This window comes from Pseudophryne corroboree, chromosome 4 (assembly GCF_028390025.1).
Source record: "Pseudophryne corroboree isolate aPseCor3 chromosome 4, aPseCor3.hap2, whole genome shotgun sequence".
Lineage (NCBI taxonomy): Eukaryota > Metazoa > Chordata > Amphibia > Anura > Myobatrachidae > Pseudophryne > Pseudophryne corroboree.
In genome coordinates this window covers 102278449-102303752 of record NC_086447.1, presented here as the reverse complement: position 1 = coordinate 102303752, position 25304 = coordinate 102278449, and the positions used below count along the sequence as shown (strand labels likewise).

Sequence of the window (25304 nt, the reverse complement as noted above, 5' to 3'; positions counted from 1 at the left end):
CCGCACTTGGGATGGGCGCCCAGCATCCACTACGGACTATGAGAAATAGAATTATCGGTAAGTAAATTCTTATTTTCTCTGACGTCCTAGTGGATGCTGGGAACTCCGTAAGGACCATGGGGATTATACCAAAGCTCCCAAACGGGCGGGAGAGTGCGGATGACTCTGCAGCACCGAATGAGAGAACTCCAGGTCCTCCTCAGCCAGGGTATCGAATTTGTAAAATTTAGCAAACGTGTTTGCCCCTGACCAAGTAGCTGCTCGGCAAAGTTGTAAAGCCGAGACCCCTCGGGCAGCCGCCCAAGATGAGCCCACCTTCCTTGTGGAATGGGCTTTTACAGATTTTGGCTGTGGCAGGCCTGCCACAGAATGTGCAAGCTGAATCGTACTACAAATCCAACGAGCAATCGTCTGCTTAGAAGCAGGAGCACCCAGCTTGTTGGGTGCATACAGGATAAACAGCGAGTCAGATTTTCTGACTCCAGCCGTCCTGGAAACATATATTTTCAGGGCCCTGACTACGTCCAGCAACTTGGAGTCCTCCAAGTCCCTAGTAGCCGCAGGCACCACAATAGGCTGGTTCATGTGAAACGCTGAAACCACCTTAGGGAGAAATTGAGGGCGAGTCCTCAGTTCTGCCCTGTCTGAATGAAAAATTAGGTAAGGGCTTTTATATGATAAAGCCGCCAATTCTGAGACACGCCTGGCTGAAGCCAGGGCTAACAGCATGACCACTTTCCATGTGAGATATTTTAATTCCACAGTGGTGAGTGGTTCAAACCAATGTGACTTTAGGAGACTCAACACTACATTGAGATCCCAAGGTGCCACTGGAGGCACAAAAGGAGGCTGTATATGCAGTACCCCTTTGACAAACGTCTGAACTTCAGGCACTGAAGCCAGTTCTTTTTGGAAGAATATTGACAGGGCCGAAATTTGAACCTTAATGGACCCTAATTTTAGGCCCATAGATAGTCCTGTTTGCAGGAAATGCAGGAAACGACCCAGTTGAAATTCCTCTGTAGGGGCCTTCTTGGCCTCACACCACGCAACATATTTTCGCCAAATGCGGTGATAATGTTTCGCGGTTACATCCTTCCTGGCCTTGATCAGGGTAGGGATGACTTCATCTGGAATGCCTTTTTCCTTCAGGATCCGGCGTTCAACCTCCATGCCGTCAAACGCAGCCGCGGTAAGTCTTGGAACAGACAAGGTCCCTGCTGGAGCAGGTCCTTTCTTAGAGGTAGAGGCCACGGGTCCTCCGTGAGCATCTCTTGAAGTTCCGGGTACCAAGTCCTCCTTGGCCAATCCGGAGCCACGAGTATAGTTCTTACTCCTCTCCTTCTTATGATTCTCAATACTTTGGGTATGAGAGGCAGAGGAGGGAACACATACACTGACTGGTACACCCACGGTGTTACCAGAGCGTCCACCGCTATCGCCTGAGGGTCCCTTGACCTGGCGCAATATCTGTCTAGTTTCTTGTTGAGACGAGACGCCATCATGTTCACCTTTGGTTTTTCCCAACGGTTTACAATCACGTGGAAGACTTCTGGGTGAAGTCCCCACTCCCCCGGGTGGAGGTCGTGTCTGCTGAGGAAGTCTGCTTCCCAGTTGTCCACTCCCGGAATGAACACCGCTGACAGTGCTGTCACATAATTTTCCGCCCAGCGAAGAATTCTTGCAGCTTCTGCCATTGCCCTCCTGCTTCTTGTGCCGCCCTGTCTGTTTACGTGGGCGACTGCCGTGATGTTGTCCGATTGGATCAATACCGACTGACCCTGAAGCAGAGGCCTTGCTTGACTTAGGGCATTGTAAATTGCCCTTAGTTCCAGGATATTTATGTGAAGAGACGTTTCCATGCTTGACCACAAGCCCTGGAAATTTCTTCCCTGTGTGACTGCTCAGGCTGGCATCCGTGGTCACCAGAATCCAGTCCTGAATGCCGAATCTGCGGCCCTCTAGAAGATGAGCACTCTGCAACCACCACAGGAGAGACACCCTTGTCCTTGGAGATAGGGTTATCCGCTGTTATCTGAAGATGCGATCCGGACCATTTGTCCAGCAGATCCCACTGAAAAGTTCTTGCATGGAATCTTCCGAATGGAATCGCTTCGTAAGAAGCCACCATCTTTCCCGGGACCCTTGTGCATTGATGCACTGACACTTGTCCTGGTTTCAGGAGGTTCCTGACTAGCTCGGATAACTCCCTGGCCTTCTCCTCCGGGAGAAACACCTTTTTCTGGACTGTGTCCAGAATCATCCCTAGGAACAGTAGACGTGTTGTTGGAATCAGCTGCGATTTTGGAATATTTAGAATCCACCCGTGCTGACGTAGCACTACCTGAGATAGTGCTACTCCGACCTCTAACTGTTCCCTGGACCTTGCCCTTATCAGGAGATCGTCCAAGTAAGGGATAATTAAGACGCCTTTTCTTCGAAGAAGAATCATCATTTCGGCCATTACCTTGGTAAAGACCCGTGGTGCCGTGGACTATCCAAACGGCAGCGTCTGAAACTGATAATGACAGTTTTGTACCACAAACCTGAGGTACCCTTGGTGAGAAGGGTAGATTGGGACATGGAGATAAGCATCTTTGATGTCCAGAGACACCATATAGTCCCCTTCTTCCAGGTTCGCTATCACTGCTCTGAGTGACTCCATCTTGAATTTGAACCTTTTTATGTAAGTGTTCAATGATTTCAGATTTAAAATCGGTCTCACCGAGCCGTCCGGCTTCGGTACCACAAACAGCGTGGAGTAATACCCCTTTCCCTGTTGTAGGAGGGGTACCTTGATTATCACCTGCTGGGAATACAGCTTGTGAATAGCTTCCAATACTGCCTCCCTGTCGGAGGGAGACGTTGGTAGAGCAGACTTCAGGAACCGGCGAGGGGGAGACGTCTCGAATTCCAATTTGTACCCCTGTGATACTACCTGCAGGATCCAGGGGTCCACTTGCGAGTGAGCCCACTGCGCGTTGAAATTTTTGAGACGGGCCCCCACCGTGCCTGAGTCCGCTTGTAAAGCCCCAGCGTCATGCTGAAGACTTGGCAGAAGCGGGGGAGGGCTTCTGATCCTGGGAAGAGGCTGCCTGCTGCAGTCTTTTTCCCCTTCCTCTGCCCCGGGGCAGAAATGAGTGGCCTTTTGCCCGCTTGCCCTTATGGGGACGAAAGGACTGAGTTTGAAAAGACGGTGTCTTTTTCTGCTGAGAGGTGACCTGGGGTAAAAAGGTGGATTTCCCAGCCGTCGCCGTGGCCACCAGGTCCGATAGACCGACCCCAAATAACTCCTCCCCTTTATACGGCAAAACTTCCATATGCCGTTTGGAATCCGCATCACCTGACCACTGTCGTGTCCATAAACTTCTTCTGGCAGAAATGGACAGCGCACTTACTCTTGATGCCAGGGTGCAAATATCCCTCTGTGCATCTCGCATATATAGTAATGCATCCTTTAAATGCTCTATAGTCAATAATATACTGTCCCTATCCAGGGTATCAATATTTTCAGTCAGGGAATCCGACCAAGCCACTCCAGCGCTGCACATCCAGGCTGAGGCGATTGCTGGTCGTAGTATAACACCAGTATGTGTGTATATACCCTTTAGGATATTTTCCAGCTTTCTATCAGCTGGTTCCTTGAGGGCGGCCGTATCAGGAGACGGCAACGCCACTTGTTTTGATAAGCGTGTGAGCGCCTTATCTACCCTAGAGGGTGTTTCCCAACGCGCCCTAACCTCTGGCGGGAAAGGGTATAATGCCAATAATTTATTAGAAATCAGCAGTTTTTTATCGGGGGAAACCCACGCTTTGTCACACACCTCATTTAATTCATCTGATTCAGGAAAAACTATGGGTAGTTTTTTCACACCCCACATAATACCCCTTTTTGTGGTACTTGTAGTATCAGAAATGTTCAAAGCCTCCTTCATTGCCGTGATCATGTAACGTGTGGCCCTACTGGACATTACGTTTGTCTCGTCACCGTCGACGCTGGAGTCAGTATCCGTGTCTGGGTCTGTGTCGACCATCTGAGGTAACGGGCGCTTTAGAGCCCCTGACGGTGTTTGAGACGCCTGGACAGGCACTAACTGATTTGCCGGCTGTCTCATGTCGTCAACAGTTTTTTGCAAAGTGCTGACACTGTCACGTAATTCCTTCCATACGACCATCCAGTCAGGTGTCGACTCCCTAGGGGGTGACATCACTATTACAGGCAATTGCTCCGCCTCCACATCATTTTCCTCCTCATACATGTCGACACAATCGTACCGACACACAGCACACACACAGGGAATGCTCTGATAGAGGACAGGACCCCACGAGCCCTTTGGGGAGACAGAGGGAGAGTTTGCCAGCACACACCAGAGCGCTATATATATACAGGGATAACCTTATATAAGTGTTTCTCCCTTCTATAGCTGCTGTATTTGTATTATCTGCCAATTAGTGCCCCCCCTCTCTTGTTTTACCCTGATTCTGTAGCAGGACTGCAGGGGAGAGTCAGGGAGCCGTCCTTCCAGCGGAGCTGTGAGGGAAAATGGCGCTTGTGTGCTGAGGAGATAGGCTCCGCCCCCTTTTCGGCGGCCTTTTCTCCCGCTTTTTTTTAGGAAAACTGGCAGGGGTTAAATGCATCCATATAGCCCAGGAGCTATATGTGATGCATTTCTTTAGCCATATAAGGTTTAAAACGTGCTGAGGAGATAGGCTCCGCCCCTTTCTCGGCGTCCTTATCATCCGTTTTCTTGTATGTTTTGGCAGGGGTTAAATGCATCCATATAGCCCAGGAGTTATATGTGATGCATTTATTTTAGCCATAAAAGGTTTTCTATCGATTTATTGCGTCTCAGGGCGCTCCCCCCCAGCGCCCTGCACCCTCAGTGACCGGAGTGTGAAGTGTGCTGAGAGCAATGGCGCACAGCTGCAGTGCTGTGCGCTACCTTATTGAAGACCGGAACGTCTTCTGCCGCCGATTTTTCCGGACCTCTTCGCTCTTCTGGCTCTGTAAGGGGGCCGGCGGCGCGGCTCCGGGACCCATCCAAGCTGAGCCTGTGATCGTCCCTCTGGAGCTAATGTCCAGTAGCCAAGAAGCCCAATCCACTCTGCATGCAGGTGAGTTCGCTTCTTCTCCCCTTAGTCCCACGATGCAGTGAGCCTGTTGCCAGCAGGTCTCACTGAAAATAAAAAACCTATTTAAACATTTACTCTAAGCAGCTCAGGAGAGCTACCTAGCATGCACCCTTCTCGGCCGGGCACAAAAATCTAACTGAGGCTTGGAGGAGGGTCATAGGGGGAGGAGCCAGTGCACACCAGCTAGTCATAAAGCTTTTACTTTTGTGCCCAGTCTCCTGCGGAGCCGCTATTCCCCATGGTCCTTACGGAGTTCCCAGCATCCACTAGGACGTCAGAGAAAGAATGGATATGGTTCACCTGAATTTATCTAGAGCATGTGGTCCTCTAAAAATGGACCATCTGTGTGAGAACAGCACTTGTCAGGGTGGCCTCTAACAAAGTTACAGTCTCTAATGGCATAGATGGGAGAAACGGATAATGTAATGGTTATCATTACTGCCTCACTGCACTGAGGTTATGAGTTTGATTCCCACCATGGCCCTATCTGTGTGCAGTTTGTATATTCTCCAAGTGCTTGTCTGAGTTATCTCCAGGTGCTCAGATTTTTGGAGTTATGAGTAAATCTGGAATTAGTAATTTTCCACCTCGGTAAAACCATGCTGCATCAGGTGTGTTTGAGACATACTTACCTACATTTACTTTCTCCTCTCCGGGAGATACTCTGAGAGGAGAAGCAGGTGGGCGGCGACGGAGGCGGGGCCGATTCAATGACGTCATTAGGCCCCGCCCACCACACAAGCAAATGCCGCTATTGGGCGGTATTTGCATATGGGCGGAGCTTCGATGACACGATTAGCATATAAACGCGTAATCAAGCCCCACCCCCTCTGCAGGGTCCGCGATTTGTCACTATTTAGCTCCCCATTCTGCCCACTTACATAGGAAGTGGGCAGAATGCGGGAGGGGCGCCCACTCTTCCGGGGCTGCGGGGGACTACTTGAGAAACCGCGTGTCTCCCGCAGAATCCGGGAGAGTAGGCAAGTATGGTTTGAGAGGGACTGGAGAATTTAAAATTTGCAGACAGATTTAAAATTGGGATGGGGCGTGCCCTAGATCACCCTCTAAATTGCAGCCTAAAAGTAAACACGCCTCTTATTTGTGTGTTACATACAAACAGCATTTCCTGCCATGCAAACATTTGAAAGATACAAAATAACTTTTTGGACTATTGTGCTTGTTGGAACATATATTTAATACGTGTTTTCTGGTAGCAGACGCCAAAAAGGAGTATACAATAATGATTACATCTAAATGGAGTTGGGACCACACAGGATATTTGGAATATTTATTACTTTTTGGTGCAGGTTAACATCAAGTTGCCTAAATGTTAAACGCTGATTTCTTCTTATCATACAGAAACATTTCCTTCCTTCCTTTTGCATAAAAACAATGACAAAACACAGAAATTATTGTATCATTTCAAGGTACACACTTCATTTGGCAAACTCATGGAAAATCAAACTGTTTTCATTTAAATGGTATTTAATGAAAATAGAAAGTATCAGAGTGCCCTCTACTGGAAAACTGTAAGATTGCATGCTGAGACACCAGACGTTACAAGATAACATGTACAGTATTTGTGCGCCCTTTGCTGGTCACTAGTAAGCTTTACAAAGTTACTCTAAGGTAGGTCTCATCAATCTTTTCTCATTTGGGTAACACCCAGCAACCCATCTGCATTATATGTACCATTTCCAAAATAAACAACTGTAATTAATATAATTGCTATTCAAAATATTTAGGTGCCATTACAACTAAAGGTGGGTACACACTGGCCGATACATCGGCCGTTCTCTTGAACGGCCTATATATCGCGGGTCTGTCCCAGTGTGTATATTGGCGTGTCGCTGTGTGTGTACGGGCGGTCGGCGTACAAATGCTGCGGCAGCCGGCGGTGACGGACAGCTGAACTGGGCGGGTGGCCAGTTCATGACGTCAGTCCCCGGCAGATCGGGCAGTGTGTATCCGTCCATAGATATATCTGCCGATCAATTGATTGGCAGATATATCTATCAGTGTGTACTCACCTTTAGAGCAACAAAGGTGCAATAAACAAGATTTTTAAAAACTGATTTAAATATTTATAGTTCAGAAAAATTGCAATGTAAGAAAAATGTACAAGTAATACAATGATAGACCAAATATGCTTTCTTACTGTTTTGTAAAGCTATGGTATAATTCAAAATGAAAGTCTAATTTTGAATGGTATCATTCTTAACTTTCAAAATGAATAAGGATGTATAGTTGGTTCTACAATTTCAGTCTAGTACCAGTATATACAATATGCTTCAAGAGTGTTTCCAGGATGACGATATATGGTGGTGGAGTCCCTGGATAGTTCTAGTTCATGTTTAGTATTAGAAATAATCCATGTCCTAAATATACTAAATGGTGGGATATATACTGGGGTCTGTACTGTGCACTGGTCGTCAGACTGGGGTCTGTATTGTGCACTGGACCGTCAGACTGGGGGATGTATTGTGCAGTGGTCGTCAGACTGGGGTCTGTACTGTGCACTGGCCGTCAGACTGGGGTCTGTATTGTGCACTGGCCGTCAGACTGGGGGATGTATTGTGCACTGGCCGTCAGACTGGGGTCTGTATTGTGCACTGGCCGTCAGACTGGGGTCTGTATTGTGCACTGGCCGTCAGACTGGGGGATGTATTGTGCACTGGCCTTCAGACTGGGGGATGTACTGTGCACTGGCCCGTCAGACTGGGGGATGTATTGTGCACTGGCCCGTCAGACTGGGGGATGTATTGTGCACTGGCCTTCAGACTGGGGTCTGTACTGTGCACTGGCCGTCAGACTGGGGGATGTATTGTGCACTGGCCGTCAGACTGGGGGATGTATTGTGCACTGGCCGTCAGACTGGGGGATGTATTGTGCACTGGCCGTCAGACTGGGGGATGTATGGTGCACTGGCCGTCAGACTGGGGGATGTATGGTGCACTGGCCCTCAGACTGGGGTCTGTACTGTGCACTGGCCGTCAGACTGGGGTCTGTATTGTGCACTGGCCGTCAGACTGGGGGATGTATGGTGCACTGGCCGTCAGACTGGGGTCTGTATTGTGAACTGGCCGTCAGACTGGGGTCTGTATTGTGCACTGGCCGTCAGACTGGGGTCTGTATTGTGCACTGGCCGTCAGACTGGGGGATGTATGGTGCACTGGCCGTCAGACTGGGGTCTGTATTGTGCACTGGCCGTCAGACTGGGGGATGTATGGTGCACTGGCCGTCAGACTGGGGTCTGTATTGTGCACTGGCCGTCAGACTGGGGGATGTATGGTGCACTGGCCGTCAGACTGGGGGATGTATGGTGCACTGGCCGTCAGACTGGGGGATGTATGGTGCACTGGCCGTCAGACTGGGGGATGCATGGTGCACTGGCCGTCAGACTGGGGGATGCATGGTGCACTGGCCGTCAGACTGGGGGATGCATGGTGCACTGGCCGTCAGACTGGGGGATGTATGGTGCACTGGCCGTCAGACTGGGGGATGTATGGTGCACTGGCCCTCAGACTGGGTTCTGTACTGTGCACTGGCCGTCAGACTGGGGTCTGTACTGTGCACTGGCCGTCAGACTGGGGTCTGTACTGTACACTGGTCGTCAGACTGGGGTCTGTACTGTACACTGGTCGTCAGACTGGGGTCTGTACTGTACACTGGTCGTCAGACTGGGGTCTGTACTGTACACTGGTCGTCAGACTGGGGTCTGTACTGTACACTGGTCGTCAGACTGGGGTCTGTACTGTGCACTGGTCGTCAGACTGGGGGATGTATTGTGCACTGGCCCTCAGACTGGGATCTGTACTGTGCACTGGCCCATCAGACTGGGGGATGTATTGTGCACTGGCCCTCAGACTGGGGTCTGTACTGTGCACTGGCCGTCAGACTGGGGTCTGTACTGTACACTGGTCGTCAGACTGGGGTCTGTAGTACTGTACACTGGTCGACAGACTGGGGTCTGTACTGTACACTGGTCGTCAGACTGGGGTCTGTACTGTACACTGGTCGTCAGACTGGGGGATGTATGGTGCACTGGTCGTCAGACTGGGGGATGTATTGTGCACTGGCCCTCAGACTGGGTTCTGTACTGTGCACTGGCCGTCAGACTGGGGTCTGTACTGTACACTGGTCGTCAGACTGGGGTCTGTAGTACTGTACACTGGTCGACAGACTGGGGTCTGTACTGTACACTGGTCGTCAGACTGGGGTCTGTACTGTACAGTGAACGTCAGACTGGGGTCTGTACTGTACAGTGAACGTCAGACTGGGGTCTGTACTGTACAGTGAACGTCAGACTGGGGTCTGTACTGTACAGTGAACGTCAGACTGGGGTCTGTACTGTGCACTGGTCGTCAGACTGGGGTCTGTACTGTGCACTGGTCGTCAGACTGGGGTCTGTACTGTGCACTGGCCGTCAGACTAGGGTCTACATTGTACAGTGAACGTCAGACTGGGGGTCTGTGCTGTACAGTGACCATCAGGCTCTCACGAGCAGGGCCCTCTTCCCTCATGTGCTTATCCTTTCTTACTTTAATAATCTTCAACTGCACCAAATCCAGTAGTCTTCTGCCACCTGATACTTATTCCAGTGTCATCTGCTGATGTAACTATGTTTATTTACCCTGTACTTGTCCTATACTGTCATCAACTGTAAGTTGCTGTTTTCCTGTTTGATTATTTGTTTATGTACTCTGTAATTGGGCGCTGCGGAACCCTTGTGGCGCCATATAAATAAAGGATAATAATAATAATAATAATCAGATTGGGGTCTGCACCTGCGTACAGTCCATCAAACTGGGGTTTGTATTGTTTATAGTCCATCAGACTGGCATCTTTATTGTACAAAGGGTCATCTGATTGAATGTCTAACACACAAGTACGCCAGACTGGAGTATGTAAATGTACACAAGAACATGAAACTGGTGTCTTCACTGTACACTGGCCATCAGACTGGGGTAAAGTATTGTATACTGGCCATCACACTTTTACTGTACTGTACACAAATCCTAGCACTGGACCTGTTTGGATACTCACCACCAGAATGGCCTCAGCTAAACAAAATTACAGCTGTACGCAAAAGTTTGGATGCTCCTAATTAAATTGTATGTTTCACTGAATCTCTAAGTGAAAAAAGCTCACACAAACTCCGTGGTATAAACTGAAACATGACGTATTTGGACACGTTAAGGCATAACTGCTATTAGTTTGCAGGATTTACCAGTTAATATTATGGAAAATAATTTCTGTCTATCTCATGAAGATCACTACAAAACCTTTTATTCCTGTAAGGGAGCAAGATATAGATTACAAGGACTTTTTGAAGTGTTATCTTATAGAAATAGCCAATTTCATTTTCAATTTCCTAATTGTCTCTGGGTCAGTAGATTTTAGTATTTGTTAATACTCAGTTCACCATTCAGATCTAACGGGTATGGGACTAAGGGTCGACACCCATTAGGTCGACACCTATTGGTCGACAGTGGCTAGGTCGACACTAGAAATAGGTTGACATAGCCATTAGGACAACATGAACAAGGTTGACATGAAAAAGGTTGACATGAGTTTTTCATGTTTTTTTTATGTTGTTTTATTCGTAAAGTGACCGGGAACCTCAATTAGTGCACCGTGTACCCTCGCATGGCTCGGGCAAGGTGCCTCACTCCGCTACCGCTGCGCTCGGCACAGGTTACCGTTCCCAATCGTAGTCCACGTGAAGTGTAAAGTATGAAAAAGTTCGAAAAAATAAATTTTTTTTTGAAAAACTCATGTTGACCTTTTTGCATGTTGACCTTGTTCGTGTCGACCTATTCACTGTCAACCAAAGGGTGTCGACCTAATGGGTGTCGACCCAGAGTCCAGATACCGATCTAACAACCTTCCATCTAACAAGATTTAATGGCTGCTACACAGGAGTCCGGTAACTTTCGAATTAGTTTAATAATAAATTGAACGTCGCCAATTCAAAAGTCACAAAAACATTTTTAAGACCAATCGTCAACAGACCCAGATTCAAATTTGTGGCTCTAAATCAACTTGCATATTGCATTTCATGTTTGTGGTGAAAATAGCATTTTAATTTTGAAACAATATTAAACAATATTTTGAAATAATATTTTTTGTATTCAAAAAGTGAAGGCTACAGGTGTTGGAAGATTGAATTTCTAAAATTCCCATTCAAGGTTCGCCATTATAAACAGCTAAAATGTATAAATTTAAGCTCACACAAGTTTAAAGTACTGCAGGTCTGCACATGGGCAACTTTTTGAAATCTTGCTTATATTTTTAAATCGATCTAAAATTTGAGAAATTCCATCAGACTTTCACATTTATGTACGGACGCAATGAACCAGGTTAAAGAAAATATTTGAAGCCAGTTCTATCTCTACACAGAACCCCAAAGTAGAATATATCCACTCCCCTGTTCAACAATTGGTGAAGGGTTCACCTGTCTTTTTTTTCTACAACCGTATCTTTTGTGGTTGTGGACAAATAATTAAAATTTAGTTTTTATCAGTCCGCAGCACTTTCTTCTACGCATTGTTTTGCATAATTCAGATGTTGACCTTCTTGATGAGCTCGTAGGAAAGTTTTCCTTCCGAGAATGCATCCAACTGGATTATTTTTGTGACGGTAACTCTGTACTAGGGACCTGAGGATCACACATCACTAATTCCCGCTAAACCTTTCTGAAGGTCAAATATGTGGGTTCTGCTTTACGGATTTGACCAGTTTATACCACAAAATACCTGCAGATGTGCCCTTATACACTGAGCGTCTGTACGCCACATGGCGCAAGACTCCCTTCATGACTGACTGAGATGCTGAGGAGTAGCGTACCATATTTATCATAAGTATGGCCACTTAGTCGCATCACAGACACAGTGAAGAGCCACTCACAGTGTACTAGAGACGCTGGGCTGCGACTTATACTGCACATGAATTGGTATAAAAAAAATGTGCTACACATGTTACACAAATTCACACTCACAGACGTACAAATGTCGCACAACCCAGTGGTCAGTGTAACTAGCAGTGTAGTTTTGTGGCTCATTTTTGTTGAGCAAATAAGGTACACAGGACATGGCGCACCGAGAGCGGCTGTTTGGTACGACTTGAGCAGCAGTGTAAAATGATGTCTGTACAGTTGTGCCCCGCAGAAATCTTGTTCACTCCCTTTCATGCAGAGAGACAGGTAATTTGACCGGGCTGTAGTTATGTGACCGGCAGTCAGGAGATCGCCGGTCACAATACCGACACAATGTCGTACATGTATTGTATGACAGTACAAACAGCACCCAGACCACAGTCAGCCAACTACGTGACAGAGGTCTGTCACAACTAGAGATGTGCGGGTTCGGATTTACCCGGATTTCAAAACTGCATCTTATTGGCTATCGGATGTCACATGTTTTGGGTAGCCAATTAGAAAAATTCAGATAAATCCAAACTTGTTCTTAACGGCAGTTCAGATTTATCCAGATTTACCCGGATCTCAAAACGGCACCTTATTGGCTCTCGGATGTCACATGTTTTGGATAGCCAATTAGAAAAATCTGGATAAATCCGAACCTGCGTTAATTATGGCATTAAGAACAGAGTAAATTCGACCCCGCTCATCTCTAGTCACAACATCCAGCACACCAAGCCTTGGGCCGGATTCAGAGTTGCAGGCAATGACAATTTTTCAGGTAGTTAGACGATCTTACGCAACTGCGTGAGCACAAAAATCCCTATAATCTACTACGACGCATGCATTACACAGAGTAAACACACAGAGGCGCTGGTGCAATCGAGATCTCATGGAAAAGTGATGGGCAATTCTGGGTGGTTCGCATGGACATGGTCCATCTTACATGTGAAAACGGATGCGTACACGGATGTTCAACCGCTCACATAGCAGGCCCTTTGCCGAATTCAACATAAAATACTACTTAAATCAAACTACACCAATGTACATCTCTACACTTAAAATATCTCCCAGCCTGACCTCTCCGCTCTGCATCTCTCATCTACTCTCATTATCTGCTCCCATTCACAGTTACAGGACTGTTTTTGGACTACCGCATACCTCCCAACTTCTTGAGAATTGGTATCGGAACCCCGTCTAAAAAGGGGACGTGGCCTTGCGAGAAATGCTGCAACCACGGACTCCCCCCCACCCCCCACCCCCCCGGTTTCATCACTGGGTAGCATGCCTAGCTCTCTGGGAACTGCTGGCCATGCCCCATTCTCCACGGTACAGATGCCGCGCGCATGCGAACAGCATCCATTCACTGGTGTTCTGCTAAGCAGAGCAGCGAGAGAGGGGGGCCTCCCAACTGCACCCCTAACCGCAAGATACTGCGGCCTGTGGGTGTGACGGTGGGATAGTGTCCAAAAATGGGACTGTCCTGCCAATAATGGGCCACTTTGGAGGTATGGCAACAGGACTGTATTTTGGGCTGCACCAACTCTGTGGAATGCCCGCCCACGCACAATAAGATTCTCCTCTAGTCTCCAAACCTTCAGTCTTTCACTGAAAACCCACTGGTTCAGACACGCTTATCAAATTCCAGAACCACTCACATAGCCTTCATACGCTATCCTACTCAATTACATCCGCACTATACAGTCCACACATAACTCTATATGTGTTCTCTTTCTTCACTTACACATCCCGCTGACCCCAGGCCAACCTAGCTGTGTGACTGGATCATACAGCCCACCAATGCGTACTTCCCTATAGACTGTTTGCGAGTCTAGGGGCCTTCCTACCCCTATGTCTGATATTACCTAGTCTTCTTTTATTACTGTATTGTACCCAATTGTAAAGTGCAATGGAATTAGCTGCGCTATAAGTAACTGATAATAATAAATAATACTAATTGATAGCAGTATAGCAATTTTAGTAGGGCAGATGAGATCAGTACATCGCTGATGATCAGGTGAATATGGATACAACATAGTGTACCCATCTGCTCATGGAATATTCAGCAAGGCTAGAAAGTCCTGGCTGGACTGGACCCGAAAACAAACCAATAATTCCAGCTGAATGCTGAGGCCTATTCAGCCACCAGAGCTCAGTCTATTCAAGGATCATAGAAAGAAGTAGTTATTCACAGTGAAGATCCATCAACTATGGGGCATGCTAAAGGTGATATGGGCCAAAATCCCTGTCATCTACTTTTCCCACTTCTTGAGTTTACCAAGTGTGGTGCCACAAGGGATCCGCAGCACCTAATTACAGAGTACATAAACAAGTAATCAAAACAAGAAAACAGTGACTTTCAGTTCAAGACAATATAGGACAAGGTATATATAATAATTACTTGTCATAAAATAAGCGTAAAATGTCCTACAGAGCTGAACAGAGAAAGGAGTTCATAATGCGCTATTGACAGTCTACAATCTCTTTATGACTCCATACTCCTCTTTAACCTCCTCTCTTGACCTCACCCAATGGTTTGACTCCTCTACTCATCAGGAAGGGCACTGCCTCAATCTTGTATTCACCAGACTATGGTCTGTTTCTGAATTCACTAATACTCCTTTCCCTCTCTCTGATCACAACCTTATCACCTGCTTGAGCTCTTCCATTACTCCAAACTCAGATAATGAAATCAAGCAAGCCTCCTCTAACCCGCAGAAATACTAATGCTATTAAGCTTCAACAACTTTCCACCTCTCTCCAACAACTGCTCTCACAAATATTTTTACATTTACCCTTCCTGAGACTGGTGTATCTCACCTGCACCAAACTCTAGTGAGAATCCTTGATAAAGTGGCTCTGGGTACCCATCACACTCCACATAGGCTTAGATGTCAACCGTGGCACTCTAAATTAACACGACAAACTGTCACGTAAAGTAGAACATCAGTGACGTAAATCTCGACCACCTACCACTGCAATCGTAATGCTCTGGACACTGCCAAACATATTTCCAATCTCTCATCTCTTCTCATGCCACCAACCCAAGCAACTTTTTAATACATTTAAATCACTCATCTACCCTCCTTCATCCCTAAACTCTCTCTCTAACTAATGTCCCATATCTCAGCGCCTTGATTCTCCAAGCTACTTCAGAGACTTGCCTACACTCTCCTCACACACTTTCTTAACTCACACAACTTCAGTCAGGCTTTCGTGCCCAACACTCCAAAGAGACAGCACTGACTAAAGTAGTGAATGCTCTGGTCCCTGCGAAGTCTAAAGGCCATTACTCACTTGTTATTCTTCCAGATCTCTCTGCTGATTTTGACACTGTTGACCATTCTCTTCCCATACAAATACTGCAGTCCCTAGGTCTCCAGGGCACAGCCCTTTTTGGTTCTCATCCTACCTATCTAATCGCTCCTTCAGTGTCCACCTCCTCTTTGCTACCTTTATCAGTTGGAGTACCGCAAAGCTCAGTCTTAGGTCCTCTGCTTTTCTCAACCTATACCCCATCTCTTGACAAAGTAATCAGCTCTTTCGGATTTCAGTATTATTTGTACGCTGATGATACTCAAATCTATCCTCCCCAGAGCTTCACCATCGGTTTTGGTCTAGGTCTCCGAATGCCTTTCTGCCATTTCATCTTGGATGACATCTCGCCACCTCAAACTCAACATTTCCAAAAAAGAATTAATTATATTCCAACCAGTCAAGAGTAGATACCAACCTGTTATCTCCATAACTGTTGACAACGCGACTATCTACCCTAATCCACAAGCTCGCTGCATAGGTGTCACCCTTGACTCTGAACTGTCCTTTGTTCCCCACATTCAATCTGTCTCTAAATCACGTTACATGCATCTAAAAAACATATCCAAAATACGTTCTTATCTTACACAAGACACTGCAAAAACTCTAATCCATGTTCTCATTATCTCCCACACTGATTATTGCAAGTCTCATACTAGTCTTCCCAATAATAGACGTCCATCGTCTGCTGCTCCGCTCTGTCAGTCCCTATATTGGTTGCCCATATTCTACCATATTCAATATAAAATACTTCTACACATACAATTATTAACCAAACCACTCCAACATACATCATTTTGCTTACAGTGCCCCCACCACCACCACACACACACATCCTAAATATAGGTCCACTGCAAGTTAAATTGCGATCGAAACCTGATCATAAACCGCATGATCAACATGTCCTCAGACACTCATTCGACCTGGATTATACAATTCCTATTACATGCAGCTGTCAATGGCTGGGTTCCTGTCACCCTTGCGCTGATGAGCTCCATGAATGCAGGAACACTTAGAGGAAATGGCCCTGGTAAGGTAGAACCATACCTCTGCATATTTTCACGTACTTTGCTTACATACCACTCTTCCTACTCAGCCAAGATACAACAACTCCAAGAGTACAGTCTCCCCGGTGGCTGGTTTATTGTGGAAAATAGTTATTCGTTCGTATGTTATTCAGGAAAAACCATCTCAAAATATTATTTAGAATAGCTAATCTTTTATTAGAATGTTCCTTTGATAGCCAGGAATCAAGAACTGAATTAAGGAGGACGCCAAACACAGAATTAGCCAGAAAAGGAGAAAGTGGGCCCAAAAACCCTGCGTTTTGCCAGCTCGGGTGGACATGCCCTGGTAAGAAAAATAAACTGGTTCTATTTCAAAACAATTTTGACTAAAAAGCTGCAAGTGCATATTTCTTTAAAGCGGTCGCCCAGGCTGGCTCGGGAACAGCTTGTTACGTTTTGGCAATGGTAGCTCTGAATTCAAATGAAAATAACGTGCGTGTCCTGCCAGGAATAGATACTAATAATTTAATTTAGTGTGTTTGAATATCAGGCACGACTTCACGCGTTTCATTACCACACTAATGGCTATGGAAGGTCTGGAATCAATCTGAGGTCATTTGAGCCTCCATCAAAATAACGAAAAAAATGCCAATAATTGTAACATTATCCTAATTCAAAGAGTGTGTTGGGGGGTGCGCACCCAGCTTTATTTTTAGCGTTTAGTACATCGTCACAATAAAGGCAGTGTTCTATTACTATTATCAGCGACGCAGTAAATCTGCATTTCCTATAAGCAAAGTGTAGGCTACATTGTTTTAGCATGTGTTCTCTGCCTGTTTTCATTAGTAATTCATCTTCTGCAACACGCCAGATTTATGTCATCCTCCATCGGTACAGTCTCTTCTGAGCTATCGCTGACATCTGTCACATGATTCCAGTGCGACAGTAAGAAAGAGTCATGCGGCTCTTAGTAGCCTGCGGGAAAGGAAGGTTAGGGGTAGTTTACTTCCCAAATAGGTGTCGGGATCCTGAGCGTCGCGGGGATTCTGACTGCCGGCACCCCAATCGCCAGAATCCTGATACCATCCCCAGTAACACATACAGTATATTGGTCTACAGATTATTGGACTATCAAGAATTTAAATTTTTTACACAGGAGCAGCTATGGGGTGTACACAGAGAAGGAGAATGCTGCATTTCTAATCTCTGCAGCCGCAGGATGGGGGATGCTGCTGGGCTGCTTGATCAGCAGTGATCGGCTGCAAGGCAGGCACCAGGAGAGGTAACCAGGAAGCAGAGGGACCGGGCGGTCCCACTGAGAGTGGCAGCTGCAGGAAGATTATCTTTCAGCAGCCCCACAGTGGGCATTTCTGACTGGATGCATCAGATGAGGCCATGTCATGGAAAGCCCAGCCTGGCATGGTCACATCTGATGCCACTATGCCAGGTAAGTGGTTAAGGTTATCTGCCACCTCAGTAATCAGAAGTAGAGGGCTGTGGGCAGGGTGGGGCAGTGGTGCATAATACAGTTCAAGGCTACAATTATCCAGCTTTCAGCAAGACCACCGTACAGAGCAAGTCTGTCTGGATTCCAGGGTCAAACGATGCTAGGCACTGGATTCTGATCAGTCTTGGTAAAGTCAGTGGCAGTGATTAGATCTGTCCAACATGTTTTCTGGATTCCCCCAATGGCTACATGTGAATTGACGACAATCATGTGATTAGTAACTAATCCAATGTAGGAGAGTGGCAAAACATACATTTGCAGAGGAGGGCTCTACGCAGGGTCAGACTGACAACAGGACAGGTGGAACTACAGCTCCAGGCCTCTACATAAAAACAGGCCCATCACTACACGGTTGACCATAAATCATGAGTATTAAAAGTGTATGTCTATATTCCTCAATAAATGGTACTATTTTTATTTATTTAATTTATTTATTTATTAACAGTTGCTTATATAGCGCAGCATATTCCGTTGCGCTTTACAACCAGACACAATAAGAAGACAAAACTGGGTAATAACAAACAGTCATAGAGGTAGGAGGGCCCTGCTCGCAAGCTTACAATTTATGGGAACTTAGGCATTGATACACAAGGATAGGTGCTATCTACTGCATAGCTGTCCACCAGATTGCAAAGGTTCTAGGTGGGCTGTATGATATCACATCAGAGCAGTGATGAACCAGGGTCAGGAGGAAGGGAGAGAGAAGAAAGAAAATATGTGGATGATGTGTGTGTACTGTACTGTAGGGATATAATTGGATAGGAAAGCTATAAAGGTAATATGAGCAGTTCTGGAATTTGATAAGCTTGTCTGAATAGGTGAGTTTTCAAGGAACGCTTGAAGGTTTGAAGACTAGAGGAGAGTCTTATTGTACGTGGTAGGGCATTCCACAGAGTGGGTGCAGCCCGAAGAAAGTCCTGTAATCGTGCATGGGAGCAAGTAATGAGCAATTTTTCTAAAGTTACAATATAGGGGACATTGGGGCTGATAGTTTATGGGGAGTACATGCCCACACGGCACTGACCACACCCACACATCAATAGCCAAACCCACACAGCACTGACCACACCTCCTACTCTTCTCACAATTGTCCCATATTCAATTTCAAGCTTCAAACTCGTACAGCCCTTAATCCAGCCCTGGGTCTGTGGAACAACTAGATAACATTGTCAGCTCCGATCTATACTTACAACAAACTGTACAACATCCTCAGGTTTATGCTTGGCTGATTTGAATGCAGGCAACGCAGTGACTACCACAATCTGATACTCTACATGTCCAGTCATCATCTTGCCACGGATCTCCTGATATTCCGGTACCCACATGTCTAGAGCAGTGTGTCCGTTCTGAAGCTGCCTGGGGAGAGTAGAGAGGACATTATGTTACCTGGTCTCAATGCTGCAACTGACCCCCAGACAAGACATTCATTACACAATGGATGCAAGGCGGATGGGATTTGGCTACAGCCACAAGTAGTAAGCACAGTGGTTCGGTAATATATGTTGAACAGATATAGGCCCAGATTTATCAAGCCTTGGAGAGTGATAAATTGCACGATGATAAAATACCAACCAATTAGTTCCTAACTGTCATTTTTTAAACACAGCTTGTAACATGGCAGTTAGGAGCTGATTGGTTGGTACTTTTATCCGTGCAATTTATCACTCTCCATGGCTTGATAAATCTGTATCTGGGCCACAATTTCCCATACAGGAGATATTTTGATTGCTAATGGGGATTCCATCAAGACCAGGCTCCTTAGTGTGATGCATTATATATTTACGAGTGGAACCCTATAAAGGTGGGTACACACTGGCCGCTATATCGGCCGGTTTATTGAACGGCCGATATATTGCGGGTCTGTCGGCCAGTGTGTACGGGCGATATGTCTGTGAACTCAGTCGTTCACAGACATATTGCGTCGGCCCCGCAGCACAGCCGATGGCCAATATATCTACCGACATATTGGCGCATCGCTGTGTGTGTACGGACGACCAGCCGCCCGCCCTTACACATGCTGCGGCGGCCGGCGGTGATTGACAGCTGAACTGGCCGGACATGTGTACACGCCCGCCCAGTTCATGATGTCAGTCCCCGACGGATCGGGCAGTGTGTATACACAGCACACTGCCCAATCCGTCCATAGTTATATCTGCAGAGCAATTGATCGGCAGATATATCTATCAGTTGTGTACCCACCTTAACAGACTGATACCTTGTGACTGTTACTCCCCTCCTCAAAACAACAGTCACATGAAAACATAGCATGGGTACTGTGGCAGACTATAAGACAGAGGTTCTCAAACGTGGGCCCTTAAGGCACCCTGACAGTCCAGATTTTAGGTATATCCATGGCTCAGCACAGATGGGTAAATCAAACTGACTGACGTGCTAATTAAGTCAACGAGTGACATAAACAATCTTACCGATTAGCCACCTGTAACCATGTCAGAGCTGACGTTGTAACTACAAAGGTGCCACTTTGTAGCCTCCGCCATCTTAAATCCTCCTATATACCTCCATTAATTTTGTGTGACTATCACCATTTCTAACGCTAGTAAATGGTGCTGATACCGGAACACAAACCCACGTTGTTACTCGCATACAGATAAGTTGCAGCAGCTTTGTGTTTTAATCATAAGTTGCTTGCTCCATCCACTTGTATTTTGGCGCTCTTTAGGGTCTTGGGCATCCCCTATAGGCAAGTAGACCTAGGACAAGCTGAAACGTTTCAGAGCCAAGAAGGATGTTTCCTCAGGGTGTACAGTTTTTGGAAAGAGCCACCTGGAGGGGGAGGTAGATGTAGAAGGAGAGAGACAATCACGGTGTCACTCAGGGACGAGACTCCTGTACCTCACTCTCAAAATAAAAAGGGGAAGTGTAAAAACTGAATAATTAAACTTAATTTAACAATCAGTGACAGATCTTGGCAACTGGTGATGTCATTACAAGTCTCCTCTGATTGGTCAAATGTTCACTCGTCTTACAAACATTTTCTATCATTCTATTTGTACAGAGTGTAAAGAACAAAAAGAACATCTATTAAATTACTGGACATTTGGACAATAACATGAAATATAACCGATGTTTGGAACCAAAGCAACAGAAACGGAGAACATAAAATTGAGGCAGTAATTTGATTTGAGGTTCAAACAACATACTTTAATGTCATTTGGCCCTTTTTTCCCTTTAGGGTTTAATATTATGCACTGGACACTGCCAGTCTTCTGTAATTTCCCAATCACTACAACTCATGATAGCTATGCGGACCTCCAGGCATTTTAACTTGATGACAGAAGATACTTTGTAGCAGGCAGGCACTGGATCAACACCAGGGAAAGGTTAGTACAGGACAATAGGGATCGCAGCAAGGTAATGCAGCACATATATAAAAGACATTACCCCCAGAGCTGTGTTACATGCCTTGTGCTTGGGTTTCGTTAACCCCTACAAGACTTGATACGACTATTCACATTTGTCTATTATACCACTTTCAGACAGAAAAGTCTGAAAGTCCCGACAGACATGCTAATTACCGGGTTGAGAATTTCTACCCGGTAATTTGCAGATCAACACGGGTATTTTGTCTGTGTGAAAGGGTCAACCAGTGTCGAAATTCCTGTGTCTCCAACCCTGGTAGATTCCAGGGTCGAAGTCCCGGGAATTACAACACGGGTCGACCCTTTCACACAGGAAAAAGGACCCTGTGTTCTTCATGAAATTACCGGGTGGAACTGCTTCACCCACTAATTTCTGTTTCTGTCTGAAAGGGGTAATAGTCACTTTCACCACAAATTACATGTTTGTTTCGTAGCTCCCAAGTTCATGTTAGACAGTCATTTGAGGGGTCAAATCCACTTTGTTTGCTTATTATACTTTTTATGTATTTGGATATTACAGGGACAAATAGCCATAAGTAGGAGAAAAGCACTTAAGTGTAGATTTTCCAATAGTTATTTTCATGCAATTAGTTAACTTCATTTACATATATGTTACATTTGTTCTGTGATTTAAGAAATATATATTGCCTATTTAACATTAACAGAAATAATCTGAGTTGACATGGAATAAAGTAAGTTTAGTTGCCAGTGGCAGTTGACCTCACGTTAGAGTATGCTACTACCGTACTCCACCACTAGGGGGCAGAGTGTGTGTGTGTAGCCTCTCTAAGCAGCATATTTATCAATACCCGCATATCAACCCAGCTATATATAATCACTTTTCAACACATAAGGAATTAAGTGTCAGGACAATGTATCGTAATGTAACAGTTAATGCAGGGAAAAATCAGCTTACAGGAGATCCTTCTTCTTAATCAAGCTCAGGGCACCCCATGCTATTTACAGTCACCATGTCCTACCCATGTTCCTCTTTGTTAACAGTACTACAGAATCCAGACACAAGCCTGGCAGTCCTGACAGAAAGGGGAAATGAGATCTGGCCCAGCTGGGCAAGGACCCGACCCGTTGTAGTTGTTCTAGACACAACTGGAGCCAGAACTGACAGCTCTCACTTCCCCTGGATGTCAGCACTGCCAGTGCAAACCAAGCAACATGTGTGCGTTCCCACCTGATCACTCGCTGCAGTTTATCGCAGCACAGCGATCGGGTCGGATCTGCGCATGCGCCTCTGACAGGCAGAGGCGGTCGCTGGGTGGGAGGGGGCTGGACGGCGGCGTGAAGCTGCCGTTTAGGGGACGCGGTCCGGCCAACGCAGGCATGGCCGGACCAACCGTCGGGGGGGGCCGCAGCAGCTGCGTAACGTCACAGGCAGCCGCTGCGACCCGGGCAGCGAAGAGGTTCTCCCGGCCAGCCGCAGGAGCTGCGCTGGCCGGGAGTTACTCCTCAAATGCAAAAGCAACACCACTGTGCGATGCTTTCGCATTTCTGCGAGAGGGGGGTGGGCGGCACTGACATGCGGGGCGGACTAGCCCTGTGCTGGGCGTCCCACCGCATGTCTATGTGAATGATCGTACGATCAACTCGGAATGACCCCCTATATCAGCCTAGGGACAAAAAAATCCACATGTACATATACAACTTATGCTATGCAGGCCAGAATACAGATCTCCTGGTGTCCTGCTTTTGCCCAGAACAGTCCACTGTTTCCAATCTCGAATATCACTATTGCTTCATCCAAACTCCTCGTGCACATAGATTACTGGGATAATTGGGTATCGGTTCCTATATGTGTTTTCAGTCCCCGTCCGTTCCAATGCTATAAGGCCGGGGCCCCAAATGTAGCAATCGCCATTTACAGCATGTGTGCATACACTGAGTGCCGAATTATGCTGACCATCGGGCTAATACTTTGTAGGGCCACCTATTGCCCTTAATACGGCCTGGAATTGCTCTAGGCATGGATTCCTGCCAGTATGTGTCATGGGGAATATTAGCCCAAATGCATCTTGCCAGGGATGGAACTGGGGCTTCTTTCCCGCCCTGGCATCCGTGTGCGCATGTGAAAGGGGGTGCGCGCAACGAGAGGAAGTGCCGCGAGTCAGGGGGTGTGGACTCGCGGCATGCCCCCCTGTTGCTTAACAATGGGGCACTACGGGTGGTGGCAGCGGGGGACAAACCAGAGAGCCAGGAGCTGCGTGCGGCCTTCCCAGCTCTCTGTGGACTGGACCAGACCATCGGCATTTGCCAGAAGTGCCAGATGGGCAGTCTGGTCCTGCCTCCTGCTGTTGTTTCCATATCCCCACATGGGATGTAGTTGGCATCACGATGGTTAAGATCCCGGCGAACAGAAGACCGGCACCAGAATCCCAACACCGCTCAGAATCCCGTCAGCTAATACCCAAACCCTCCTGCAGCCTAACCGTAACCCTGGCGAGGATTAGGGTTAGGCTGTGAGGTAGGGGATGGGGATTGGGGGGGAGGGGGTTAGGGTTAGGCTGTGAAGTAGGGGATGGGGATTGGGGGAGGAGTTAGGGTTAGGCTGTGAGGTAGGGGATGGGGATTGGGGGAGGAGTTAGGGTTAGGCTGTGAGGTAGGGGATGGGGATTGGGGGGAGGGGGAGTTAGGGTTAGGCTGCAGGAGGGGAGGGTAAGGAGAAAGGTTAGAAAATTTGTGAAAAAGTGTTGGGATTCTGACTGTCGGCATCCTAACTGTCAGAGGCCGTACCCAACCTCCTCACCCTACCATCTACATGGTGGAATTGAAAACACGATTCATCAGATCACATGACCCATTTCCAATCAGTTACTGTCCAATTACTGAGCAAACTGGGTGTATCTCACCCTGTTTGCAGCAAACAGCAATGGTATACAAACATGTCTGCTTCTATAGCTCATACCATGTAGCATGCGGCATTCGGTCATTGAGAGGCCATATGAAGACCAGTTTTCTGTCTGCTGGTCCACTCTGTGTACACCTTAACAACTGCCGCCCTTGACCAAATTCACCAGTGCAGCCGTTTGCTAATGCTCGCACCACTACTGCGACCGCCAATGATCATCTCATATTCAAGGCTCATCAGATCGCGCCCTTTACTATTATTTCATGAGGAATACACTTGACCAGCCCCTGCATACCTTCTGCTTTCCATCCTCATACAGACATCCGGGTTGGTAACATATTACCAGCAGCTGGGATCCCAGCGGTTTGCATACCGACCGCGGGATCCTGGCAGCAGAATGACAGCAGGGGGGAGGGGGGGGGAAAGCACACCCACGAGTGGGAATAGACCCTGTGTGTCGGCATTCCGTCGGCCGGCATTGTGATCGGTCGGGATCCCGGTGTCGGCATGGTGACCGCCGGGATCCCGAGCGCCGTCACATGACCGCCTTCCAAACAGCCTAAGTCAGCATTATCTGCCCAACCTGTGTATAAATCACATGCATGCCTTGGAAGGAATTACAAGCCAGCCAGATACTAGGATTCCTTCCATTATTAATACACCTTTCACACTGACAAATATTTCCCGGGTTATTGCACATGAATGCGCATCAGCCGGGGAATTTGCTCAGTGTGAAAGGGTACAGGAACAATATCCCGGGACGAGTGTCCCGGCATTTCATCCCAGGTCTCGACCTGGGTTGAAGCCGGAATCGACCTGGAATGCGCGCAATGTGAACGGGTATGCCAGGTCAAGGCGACCCCGGCACCCGTTCTCTGCATAGTAGGAGGCGGTGCTTGGAGATGATTATCTCCAAGCACCGCCTCTGGTAGCGTCAGCGATGACGTCACCAACCCAGCAATATGCTGGGTCAGGCCGCAAGTCTGAAGGGGTCTCAAGCCGGGTCGCATATGCAGTAAGATCACATAACGCTGTGTAACCTGGTAATAACACTTCGGAATCATTTCCAGTGACATATTGCTACTGGGCAGGAGAATTTAATCTCATGACAGTCCAAGTGGATCTTAGAACTACAAATCCCATCTTGGCGTACATATAGTGTCATTTAGTTACAGCCCAGGTT

At 47.0% G+C, this 25304-nt stretch overlaps 1 protein-coding gene across 3 annotated transcripts in view; it reads right to left on the bottom strand.

Annotated features, from left to right (window-relative positions):
* HS1BP3 (HCLS1 binding protein 3) overlaps positions 1 to 25304 on the bottom strand; it is a 152397-nt gene that overhangs the window by 125957 nt on the left and 1136 nt on the right. For 2 of the 3 annotated variants that reach the window (XM_063915318.1, XM_063915320.1), the window contains exon 2: positions 19072 to 19237. In XM_063915318.1, coding sequence (XP_063771388.1) covers positions 19072 to 19237 — 166 coding nt within the window. Of the gene's footprint in view, positions 1 to 19071; positions 19238 to 20307; positions 20666 to 25304 lie in introns of all 3 variants that reach the window. The other variant, XM_063915319.1, reaches the window with a different exon arrangement.